The sequence below is a fragment of the Rhipicephalus sanguineus genome, chromosome 10 (assembly GCF_013339695.2).
Source record: "Rhipicephalus sanguineus isolate Rsan-2018 chromosome 10, BIME_Rsan_1.4, whole genome shotgun sequence".
NCBI classification, from domain to species: Eukaryota; Metazoa; Arthropoda; class Arachnida; order Ixodida; family Ixodidae; genus Rhipicephalus; species Rhipicephalus sanguineus.
Window position 1 is genome coordinate 57722246 of NC_051185.1, and position 12791 is coordinate 57735036.

The 12791-nt window shown below is 44.4% G+C and overlaps 1 protein-coding gene across 1 annotated transcript; it reads right to left on the reverse strand.

The window, feature by feature from the left end:
- Positions 1–757: 757 nt before the first annotated feature.
- Positions 758–11390, reverse strand: LOC119406401 (zinc finger protein ZFP2-like). The gene is made up of 2 exons (XM_049420079.1): positions 7980–11390; positions 758–6182 (listed from the first exon to the last, which is right to left on the reverse strand). Exons 1-2 carry the CDS (start codon positions 8316–8318, stop codon positions 5646–5648), a joined length of 876 nt encoding a protein of 291 aa, XP_049276036.1. The 5' UTR covers positions 8319–11390; the 3' UTR covers positions 758–5645.
- Positions 11391–12791: the final 1401 nt, after the last annotated feature.

The window sequence follows — 12791 nt, forward strand, 5'->3', positions numbered from 1 at the left end:
GCAGAATTCAAACCGGTGGTGGTGGTGGTGTGCGGCGTGACCACCCTTACTGCGCATGCGCATACCCTCTCCACACACCCCCTCTCCACTTTCTCCCCTCCCTCTCTGAAACGCGGGCTAGACATGCCGAAATTCTCTCCTGCGCAACACCGCGATGAGCGCCAGCGCATGCGCGTCCCCTCCCCCTCTCTCTCCACTCCTACACTGCCCCCCCTCTCGCGCGCCTGTCGAGCGCGTTCCCCGCTCGCCCTGTGAGTATTAAGGGCAAGGCTAGAGGGAAGACACGACGCGCGTAGCGTTCCTCTTTCGCGTTTCACGACGCGAGGTCGGTAGCATGCCCAATGAACACCAACGAAACGCGATCGTGCAAGTGCTCCGGCTTCGCATCACCTCATGGTCCCCTTTAGCGGGAAATGGTGTAATTTTTCCAATTTCAGCCGCAGAACTTTACTGCGGTGAATTTGCTTTATAGTTGATGCATGCTGTGTAGAATCTGTCATTTTCTTTTCCTTTAGCTGTATCTATTTGCCAACACCTTTTTTCTTGCCAGAAATACTCTTTATAGGCTTTTACTGGCCATTATACAGTGACAGCGACTCTGGAAATTCAGTTCAAAAGTAACCAAAGGCCACAGGAAGCCTGAAAAATTGTTGGTATGGTATCAAATGCAAAAAGAAAAAACCATAATGGTCTGGTAAAGAGGCCATATCCACCATGTTCGGCACAGTGCAATTCTGAGCATGATCTGACAACCATATAACAGTGTAAAAGCTGCTTTATTGGCCCACATTTATTACACAGGGAGGGCGGTTAAAATGAACCCATAGCATACAAATAAAAATGCCAAGTTGCATATTGTGACGCTGAACACATTAAGAGCTTAAAAACTAAGAAATATATAGAAAACCATAGCAACAAATGATTGCACTTGCTGATATGTGCTTGTGAAGACAACAGCATAAGACAAAAGCCGATGCAGTCACTAGAAGCTTTAAGAGGAACAAAGCAAGCGCCACTCAGAAAACATGGTTCCACGAAATGCATACACCTTGATAAATATGAGAGACATAATGTAAAATTCAAAACAGTGCACATCTGCATACCTACAAGCAATCCACTGTTAAGACTACTGGTAAATGCAGGATTCAGTTAGTTGTAGAGACTTACACATCAAATATGTCATTGGGCACAAGCAGGAACTGCCTTCTTTTGTGCTAACACTTGCACGTACAAGTTTCACTAGTCTTCCTCCTCTTTGTATACAATATAAGGGGTGCATTGAGAGCGCTTACACTCGTGAATTTAAAATGCTGTAAAGCTAGCTTAGATAGACCCCATTTAGGGAAGTCTCTACCTTAGCAGAAGCATTTCATCGTCCAAAATGTTTAGATTCTGCATAATGAGTGCAACTCATTCAAAGCAAGCTTGTGATATATTTTTCTACAACTTCTGCTCATTTTTCATTCTGTTAGTTAGTGTCAGTCTATCGTACACTAGCCGTGTTGCTCAGTCAAACCACCTAATGCATGGGTGTCAAAAAATGAACGGGTTTGAAAGAAATCAGCTGTTTACAAATCACACGCTCTGGTTCCTACCCTGTATTCAGTTTGAAAGAAGAGAAATAGCTGTGATGCAATAGTGGTAATACCATTTTACAGCCAGCAAACTGAGGTACAAGGAAATCCTGTGAATTTGGACACCTGAAAACTGGCAACCTCGCTCACCTTTTAAAAGAGGTACCAGAGTTTGTGATTGACTGACTGATAAAGGTTCAACATCCTCAAAAATGGGAATATGAGGTTTTACGTGCCGAAACCACGACATAATTACCAGTGGCATGCTGCAGTGGGGAGGACTCCGAATTAATTTCGACCAACCGGGGTTCTTTTAGTGTGTGCCTTCGGTGTTCGTGGGTTCAAGTACATGGGTGTTCCTGAATTTCACCCTTATTAAAATGCACCTGCCGATGGCCAGGAATAAAACTTGTACCCTCGTGATTAGTGGCGCAAAAGCTTAGCACTAACACTAAGATACCAGGGTAGGTAAGACCTAGAAGCTGCACCGGGACTGCTAGAGGCACTGTTGCAATGGGCAACAGTTAAATTCTGATACACTGGAGTCACATGCACCAAAGCTGGATAACCTTTCGTCTTCTGGTACAGTTGTGAAATGCAACCACAACTTCACGCACAGCGTCGTAATGCCGAAGTCTCTGAGCCGTTGCAATCGCTAAAAATTTACAGAACGTTATCTGCAAACACACAGCAAGAATGAAGCTTCACGGTAAAGTTTACGCGACAAAATGTTTAACACGACATGCATTTGCATATTTGGGACGCTAGACTAATCCACAGCAAGCGCATAGTTAACCATAACCAAGATGAGCGTGGGATCATTGTGTAGTATCTGGTAAAATGCATCCACCATATGTCTGGCAAGAATCACAACACACACTATTTTTACACATCATACATATGTCCTGCAACTTGCAGACTTATTGAAAGGTTGCCTTAAGGCCACCCTCCTACAATCCACTTCTCTTAATGCGAACATTTTCTAACCTCAAGCAGTTCATTCGCTAAGTGCCCGATTGGTGTACATAGGGAGGAAATGCTATTCACACAAGAACATAATGAACTGGAAAAGTGAAGAAAAGTAATGTGTGTTCAAGATATATATTGTTAATAGTGCAAGTCTAGTGAGATGAAACAAACATTTGCAAAAGTCATAATGGACTTGTGGTAGTTTATGTAACCAGGACAGAAAGCGTTGTGGAACAGAAGTCGTTGTCCAGGGTCACCCACTTGCATGGCAACAGGAAAAAATTTACACTGCAAAAAAACTTGTTCATTCACACCATTTATGGTTCACAATTTTGTTCATATTCGATTTGAATCTTGTTCATATCCATAAACGATAAATTTATTGTGGCGTACTTGCTAGCATAAAAACCTTAACGGGGAAAGCATGGGAACGGGAGAGGGAACAGGCAGAGTTCATGTCCAGCGCTCCATCTTGTCCCGAGTCTTTCCCATTATATTTTTAGTACTAAAATATGTAAAGTCAGTGTACCAGCACAAACTAGCTTAACTCTTCATAAGTGACTCCAGTGAAATTAATGATGGAGGATTAATGTGGTTTAGCTAAAAGTGCTAACCCACATGGCTGCGACCCTTCTACATTTTGCACGATTCATCACAAAACTACTTAGTTTTGGCCTATTCTGTGATTTACTCTGTTGAAGTGCAGCAGGCTGGTACTACAGGCTTTCCATGTAACCCTTGTACACGCAGATGCTGAGGTAGGCCTTTTGTTCTAACATGGAGTCCACAAGGGCAGCATTAAAGGGATACTGAACAAAGTGTCTGCCACCAAGATTTTCAGCCGAATTGAAAAATTGGGTGCTTGAATCGGTAGAAACAACCATCATTTCAGGCAGAAACTAGTAGAATTTAACAAACTTAATGCGTTTTTTTTAGAAAATGCCTCATCGAGCGGCCCCACCGTGAATTAGAGGAGGTGACATTTAACGTCCCTGGAAATGGGGATGCCGGTCTTGCCAGCCATCACCCGCGTCTGTCAACCCGCTCCGCTCCCACTACGGTTCCCTAAAGCAAGTACAAACGGCACCGGCAGTGAACAATGCTCCCAGGTGGGGTAAAGCCCCTAAAGGATGGGGCACGCCTCAGCACCTTTGTGGAAGGGGGAGTGTGAGATGTAAATGAGAGGCGGAAAGTAGCAGGACAGGAAAATGTGCACCCTGCATCCACCGCAGAGACAATTGACGTCACGGTCATCAACGCACAGCACCGTGCAGACTGGCATGCAGCCACCGTGCACTGACAATCTTGCCAAAATACAGCCAACTGTCCAAAAATATGCTAAATAAGCTTTGTTCATCGGAACAGTCGCATCTTCCGAGTTGAATTTCGATGTTTTCGTCACTTTTCCCTATTTTTGTTCAGTATCCCTTTAAGGTGGAAGAATGCACCACTGGTAGGGTTTAATGTCCTACGAGCATAATTCGCTGTATCCACTCACAAGTACTATCGGCGTCAAATCAAACCCGAACAGTGGCAAACGTTCGCAGTGGTATAGTGCACGCCGTCCAGTCATCACCACTGACAGGCGCGCGCATCCAGTTCGGCAGCACTGCACATATATGCGCGCCTGCCCATGATGATAACTGGATGGCATATACTATACTACTGCAAATGCTTGATGCTGTTCGGGTTTCATTTGACACCGATAGTACGATGACTCGCACTCACTCAACACTGATTTAACAGCTCATTGATAGAGCATTAGTGAGTGATAAGAGTGCGAGTGAATACAAGTTCAAACAGCAGAAAGCTATTTACATCGGTACTCATGAGAGCCAGTGATGGTGATACTACACAGTAGGTGTTAGTATACATACATGAGGTGACTGCTGGCGAGGGAGTGAGTGGGAGTACGTGTGGGATTGAGTGGCTCAGTCAAATTACTGTAGACTTCACTATGAGCATGAGTGGGTGCCGGCAGGTATGAATGGAAGTGACTGAATACTACGAGTGTTTGCATGACTGTGTGCAAGTAAGAATGCGAGCAACTGCCGACCAGTGAGAGACACCATGCTGTGAGACCCCCAGGCCAGTTTCGACATCCAAGCCTTCTCGCATGTGCATTCTACCATCATCAAAATGCAGTCGCCAAAGGCAAGAGCTGGGTACACACTTTCGCACTCCACAAGACAAACATCTACTAAACCACTGTGATATTGATAAAGCTGTGCAAATATCTAGGGTCTATGCGCTGCACGTTTTTAAAGGCTTTTATTTAGGTGGTGTTTTATGCCTTTGCTCACCGGTGGATCCAGAGGCCACCTCCCTACCTCTCCTCGCTTTTATTCTCTCTACGCTATGAAGAAAGACCTTTGTGAATTGTGTTCACCAGCAGATCAAAAAGGCAGATCTTCTGATGTCTCCTTCGCAAGACAAGTGTATACGTTGGTTAGAACTTCATCCTGGCCATGGTAGTCATTTGAACATCATCATTACTGCAGGAACAACCGAACATGTCAATTATAATCTTAAAGACTGACAATAAGGAGGTTCCCAATTATTAGTAATGTGCGATTGCATATTTAATCCTTGCAGCGGGAAGGCAAGAACTGTTTGAGATAATTCTTTGCATATTCTGTTAGTTCACATGAATACCTCAACGATTACATTCCTGTGTAAAGGCAAGCTTTTAAAAGTATGTCGTTTTGTCGTAGGTTCACAAAATATTGGTGGCACTTGTGCGCTGGTAGCTTAGCGAAGCACTCCCATCGCACTTTCATTTCTGTCCACTCACACCCACCAGCATTTGCTCACACCTGGTAACAATCACCATCACTCACTGGCACATTCAAACTTCCACATTCGAGACAACATTCGAGATATGCCTAATAGCCAGTACAAGAGAATTCGTTCAGCTAGCATGACAACATGCTAGTTTTCTATCCAGGACCACTTGAGCGATTCATCAGAGACCTTTCGCTCGATGCCGCAGCCTCAGCCGCAAACCACATACGCATCACCAGACATTCACATTCAAGATATGCCCAACAGCCAGTACAAGTGAGCTCACTTGTTGAGCTAGCGCGACAGCTCATGGGTTTTCTAGCCAGAACCACTTGAGTGGTTCATCAGAGACCCTTCCCTCGATGCCGCATGTGCCGCAGCCTCAGCCGCGGACCACATGTGGGTCACCTCATGCCTCTTCATCTGCATTTTGCGCGCAAACACCATTGGGCAGAAGCGACATTGGAACGGCTTCTCGCCCGTGTGCGTTCGCACGTGGCCCACAAGGCTCGTCTTCTGCGTGAAGGCCATGGAGCAGATGTGGCACCGGAAGGGCTTCTCGCCGGTGTGGATGCGTAGGTGGGCAACCAGGTTGCCCTTCTGCATGAACGCCTTGCCGCAGTAGTCGCACTTGTGCGGGCGCTCGCCCGTATGTATGCGCTGGTGGTTTTGCATGCTTGTGTGGAAAGCCGTGGTATAGCCGCACACGAGGCACCGCCGCAGACGCCTTCCCAACTGAGAGTCCAGGAGAGGTGGTCGGCCGGGGCGGCGACGCACGGCGACAAAGTCTGCGCAAGTCAAGTTTGCCATTCTCAGCAAAGGACAGAGGAATGTCGGAGGCAAAGATGGGAGATGCTAGTGAACTTCGATATGGTGGTTAGTCGGGCTTGTTGGTATGGCACAGAAGGGCAGTCTTTTGGGCTAGTTGGTCTACTGTCATTATAACTATATTTAGAGCAAGATATTTACACAGAAACTAGAAGAAACACAACAGACGAGGACAACCGCTTATCCTCCTATCCGTGCTTCTTGTTGTGCAAATTTTACATGCTAAATTTAGCTATAACGAAAGTAACACACATACTTTTGTAAACAGCATTCAATAAGGAACACGTGACACAGGCGCAACACCTCTGTTAAGTGCTCCTTATCTGTGCAGTTTACAGAAATGTGAGGAGGTTAGGCCAACGTCAGGTGCAGCATGCCAATTGGCAGTGGGATCAGAAGGTGGCAACAGTGAAACACAAGCTGATTGATTCTGAAAAGAATTTGCACATACATGAAAAAAAAAGCACAACCCTAATAAGCTGTTACACAGTCCTCGTGTGAAATAATGCAGTGATATACTTACAGCCCTCTGTGCTGAAAACAGTTAGGACAAGCGTAATCATTTCCATTGGTGCAGACAATCCTAAAGTGTTTAATATTAGTCACATCTCGTATTTAAAGAAAATAGCGAAAGCCACGAAGTATGTTGCTGGAGTTTCTCCTTACAGACAAAGATTTCAAAATGGATATACATTAGCACAGCTCTCCAATTCAGTTAGTCTGTTGACTTGCTGCCCCAAGGCATTTGGTAGCAATCAAGGAATGAAACATTGATCTTGTAAACCTGTCCATATTTTACAACATTTGTGCATGGACAACAAGAAACATGCCTGCTTTCGACACAGAGCAGTGGACTCTGAAAGGAGACACCTAATGAATGTTTAAAGAAAGCAACAATCGAAGCAGCTGTTCCAGCTTGAAACTCACTTGCCAGTACTCATCACGTAGGCCCTTTGTCAAAGCAAGTACCCCGTTGTGCACTTGTGATTTTACGGCAGAAAGATGAGCAGTCTCAAATACAAATCCCTCCTTTCGTACTGCTCTTAGCTGTTCAGTGTCACAACACTAACCTCAGTGACCACTGACGGTAACATCAACACTCTAAAATGTAGCATTGGCGCATGGCACGTTTCCACCTGCCTGAGTGTATGTGTGTGCTTTTTTATTGAATGGCTAAGAGCTCAAGTGTTTACCTGCTCTATGTATACCTTGTGTGCTGTCACGTTCGGAAAGCACACAACAATGTAGCACAGCAGGAAAATTGAGGAAGCTAACTTTTAATGTCATCTCATCAGCAATGCCTTGTTGCAGGGATAGATCAAGAAATGTTCGGCTGTATGTTGTACACACAGAGGCCTTCGACAACTGCAACAGTATTATAACTACTGGTGTGCTTTTATTACAAACTTCATTCAAAGTGAAAAGATGTTATCAAATGACATAAAACACGAAACTGCTATCATGCTTCCATATTCTGCAAAACTGTGGCATTAGCTCTAACATTACTTCTAAGATAAGCTGGAGATAAGCAGAAGAGATTAAAGAAGTGTTCTTCCCCAGCTGCCTTTACAGATTCTGGAAAGTTCCATACAAGCTTCCTCTAGGACTAATCGTGCCCATTCTCCCTAATTTCGAACTGCCGTTCAAGTAGCACCATTTTATTTTATTCCAAACAATATACAAACATTGCTCCTTCTCTTCTAATATGTCTGACAATGTTATAGCAACTGAGGATAGGTAAGGACACCCGTGCTGTGAAGATTTCCTACAGCACTCATCACCAGCAAATGTCACCAAGGTGTCGGAAGCATTTCAAGCAGCTGCGGTCCGTTTCGAGTGCATACGATGCTCGTGATACCTTCGCTGTAACTTGCGCACAAAGGCCATGGGGCAAAAGCGGCACAGGAACGGCCTTTCACCCATGTGTAAGCGCATGTGATCTACAAGATGTACTTTCTGTGTGAAGGCCTGGGGGCACAGGTGACACCAAAACGGTCTCTCGCCGGTGTGAGTGCGGAGGTGAGCGGTCAGGTTAGTACTAACAGTGAAAGACTTGCTGCAATAGCTGCAAACATACGAATAGTTTGTGTGGACTTTTCTAGAGGGGCACACTCCACTCTGATTGGATTCAGTGAGCGAGACACTCTGTCCCACTTGTCTCATGGACGAGTTGTCTACTCGCCGATAAGAAGCTAGCCGTCGTCTGGTGGTGCCTGCAAGAGAGACAAATCGGTTCAGTGCAGAAACTATAATGGATGTAAAGTTAACAGCATCATTTACATTTCTTACATCTTCCAGCTAACTGGTGCTATACTCCGTTTCACACATCAGGTGCAACGCAGTGGAAGCTATGGAAGAAATTCGGCCAGCAAAATATGTAAGTCCACGCATCTTGCACTTGGATTTCGTCATTGTAAACGTGGCCCCAGCAATTGGTTCCGGCTGCGGGGTACCAGAACGAATCACAGAGGCCACGGTACACACTAAGTAGTCCAGAGCAACCTATTGACAACTGTATAAATGATGGGGTTTGCTTATTTTTAAGGCACATGGCATCTTCATTTATTTCCCCATTCTAAAACGAAAAATAATCACATTATGGGTGGTAAAACTTGTAGGACGCTTGAGCTTCGCTTTCAAGAGTAGAAGGCGATAGCGAAATCAAGCCGTGTTAGTATCGCCTTAACAATCGCTAGCCTGGCTTCACTTCTCGGTGGAAGCCTAAACCGTGCCGCAAGGAAAGCAAAAGTGCGGACGCCCTCCGGCTACAATATCCATGCATGTAGCGCGATGAAACACGGCCACATGGCGGGGCAATGCCATTTAAAAGCGCGCCCCATGGACCCTTAGCACCATCTCACGGGTGATAATCAAGCTGCTGAAGAACCTCCAAGATGTGCGTACCACCAACGCTAAATCGTGTATATAAATAGCTCACAATTAGTACGGTAGAGGATGTATGCATGGTGGCCGAGTGGCTAAACGCATCATGCCACGGAGCGAGGGGTCGCAGGTTCGAATCCTCGGTCCCACTCAAACTGACATCAGAATTTCTGCAAAGACGCTCTTTAACACTATCGCATTAAAATCATTGAACTACTTTTTTGTGCAAACACATCTACTGCAAGAAATATTGCTAGCTTCCATAGTGTTGCACCTGATTTATGAAATGGAGTATAATATCAATGAATGCATAAACAATTTGATGAAAGAAAATGCTAGAAAATACAGGACATCGATTCTGCATGGTTTTTTGTCTCTCAACGCTCACTCACTTTGAAATAAATATACAGGTGAGGTGAGACACAAAGAACCATGCACAATTAATGCTGCGTTTTCCAGCCAAGTGCAGGCTGTCGTTCAACATTTTACGAATCTACATAGCATTCAAGCACTTCATCCAGTTCATGTTCTCAAAAACATTGCAACTGACAGCCACTGCAACAAGCAAAAGGGTGCTTTAAAAAATTAGTTGTGCAATGGACTAAAAGACTGGTTTAAATTTCCAATTGATGTCTTCCAATTGAATATGGTGAGTCTTGGAAGTTCTTCATGTCAAGTGCAACTATACTCGACGAAATAGTTTCATCAGTACAATGCCCGAGATTTAAAAGAACAAAGTGGAAGCTTCAGCACCTCGAAAAAAATATGCCACGAGATCATACACCAATATTTAACGTTATTTTTCTCATAGTTGGCTTTGCTCCTATTATGCTTTCTTCTGCTGGCCTACAAGATGGTTCAGGCACCTGCAAGAATGAAAAGTGTGAACAAGAGATTTCAGTCGAAGAAAACCACAACAGAAATGTAGAGTGCATGCGACAACGGCTTTTATAATGCACTTCATGCATTAACATCTGAAGCATATCATTAGAGCGCGTAGCTCTTTTATTTCCCCAACTCCAAAGCTGCCGTGGTAACTTTATGGCTATGGCTCTCGGCTGTTCAGCATCAAGCTGGGGGTTGAATTCCTATCACTGCCAACGTCACACTCCATTTGAGAGTGAAGTATAAAGACGCTTGAGCATATCAGTTTAGATATTAATTCCATGATGTTTAAATGTAATCTACTGCATGCGATACCCCATTATGTGTTAAGCACATTAAACTTCAGTCATAAACTATAACTTTTGCTAAAACAAATGCTGAAAACATAAAATTTGCCAAATTTTGACATACAGTGCCACAAATTAAAAAACTAATTAAACACTGTATAAATGTCCAGATCCTTTTTGTGCGTCTAAGTATTAATGAAAAGTTGTTTTAATGAAAAGCTGAGTCATTAGTACACATGCATGAGTCTTGAATATTAGTCTGAGCATGTGACAAGAAAATAATGTAAAATATGAGTGGTCAGCGATGCCGTGGGCAAACTGCACCGGCTGAAATTAATTGGGGTGGCCTGTATCAGGCAAGCAAAGTATCAGCCTTCAAGTTAAAGTGTGTGTGATGATCACTGTTCATACTGTTACTTTTTTTAACACTACAGCAGTAAACTGACAGCAACAGAGGTCGTTTTGTGGCTCTTCCACAAAATGCCATAAAAAAGTTAGTCACACTCGCTTTTCACAAAGTGTTAAAGGTTCTAGGATGAACATTAGGTTCGGACTTCACAAGTTACCGGAAAGCGGTTTATCATGCATTGGTCACACAGTACGTATGCACACCCGATGACTGCGTCTAATGTGCGTAATAAGGCAGAAAAAAGTGAAAATTTGTGAAACGCAGAGTTTGCAAAGAAGGCTCGTTCCTACGGAGCGCACGTAAGTGCGATGCATGCGCAAGCAACAAAAAGAAGAAAGAAGGGAAGGAACGTGTAAGGACTGCGCGCAACAAACGCTCGATTAGACCACGACACAGGACTACCACGGAACTTGCATTGACCGCAGTAGATCAAGCTCAGTCAACATTTCTTGCAACATTCAGTGAAGTTCACAAGAACTTGTCTGTTTCTCGACAAAAGTTTGAACAAGCTTCGCTGGCTTTAGCAGTTGGCGCCGACCGAGTGCACATCCGCGTTGTGTAGTTGAGAAGCCGTCGTGGAGTCGTCGCTCCTTTTTTTTTTCTTTCCCGTAATATTTGGGTGCACAAACATGAACGAGGCGCTGCATTGGCTGCAGCCACGTTTGTTGGTTTGCGCCGTGAACACCCCAGGACAACAGCAACGACAAAGGTCGCATGATGCTGCCGAAAACAGTCAACACGTAACATTTGTCACAGCAAATAATTGTCAACTCGGCCATGTTGCTGCTAATCACGATGGCGATGGAGCCAATGGAGCTTTTTCAGAGGATATGTCAGAAAACTAGGGGTGTGCGAATATCAAAAGTTTCGAATACGAATCGAATACGAATATCCACCTTCGAATATCGAATCGAATATCGAATATCAAAGGAAAAATGCCTCCACAGTAACAACATTTTATTTAACATGTAGCTATTTGAAAAAAAAAAACACACATTAACAGCCTGACTGGTAACACAACATACACTGCTATCTCCGGAACACAATGTCCAGGCTAGCACAATGCACATCACAACACAAGCAACTATCACGGCACAATGAAAGTAATGACTACATGTTATCATGAAGAAATATGAGTTGCTCCACATGATCAGGCAGCAGGCGCTCCCTTGTAACAGAGACAACTCCCCCCCCCCCCCCCTGCCACTGAAAAGGCACGCTCGCTTGGACTTGGGGCAAAGCTTTGCCAGACTGGGGTATCTGAAGGTGCCTACAGTGCCTACAGTCCGCCACCAGTCACGTGGGTCACTGTCTTTCTTCAGAAGTGGTCCCGCATAGTGAATGAGTGGTAGTGCGGCACGTTACGGCCGCATAATATTGAAAATGCACGGTTACATGATCACCAACAGCGCTGCACGCCGGAGATGCACCAGCAATAAATCATACGTATTGGGGCGCTCGTCGCAGGCAGATATCGTGCCTCCGTGTACTTACGATGTGTATCGCTCCTCTCGGCAACGTTTTTAGCGATACGAACGCAGCAGAAATGTGGAAGACGAGTTATTTTATGCATAATAATCGAATCGCATATTCGAAGTTATCGAATATTCGAAACTTATCGAATACACGATTTTCGAATCGAATACGAATATTTCGAATGTAATATTCGACGAATATTCGAAACTTTCGAATATTCGCACACCCCTACAGAAAACTTCAACTTCAAGTGTGAGAAATAGTCACATTGGTTATCTTATTATCGAACAATCTCCGTGACAGCAATGTTCTGAATGTAGCAATCGGAAGATCACGAATGGCTTCTCTGAGCCTAAAAAAAAGAAAAAGAAAAAGCGAAACTGCTCAGGAAGCTGCATTTTTTTTGTAACGTACAGAGCTCCATTCACTCTTGATTTCTTTAGTTTACGGGAACACGCTTACTCTTGATGTCGGAGCATGTATGAACATACATGAAGCAAAACATCCAGCAGTGTATACCGTTGTCAAGGCATTTTGGCTGCAATCACATGTGTTATAGTAACTTTTTTTTTTGGGGGGGGGGGGGGGGGGGGGAGTACTGGGTGGCCATGCCGTTTGCTATGCGAAGTGGATTTTTTAGATGTGAAGCCGGAGTTCATTCAATCCGGTGGTGGTGTGCGGCGTGACCACCCTTAC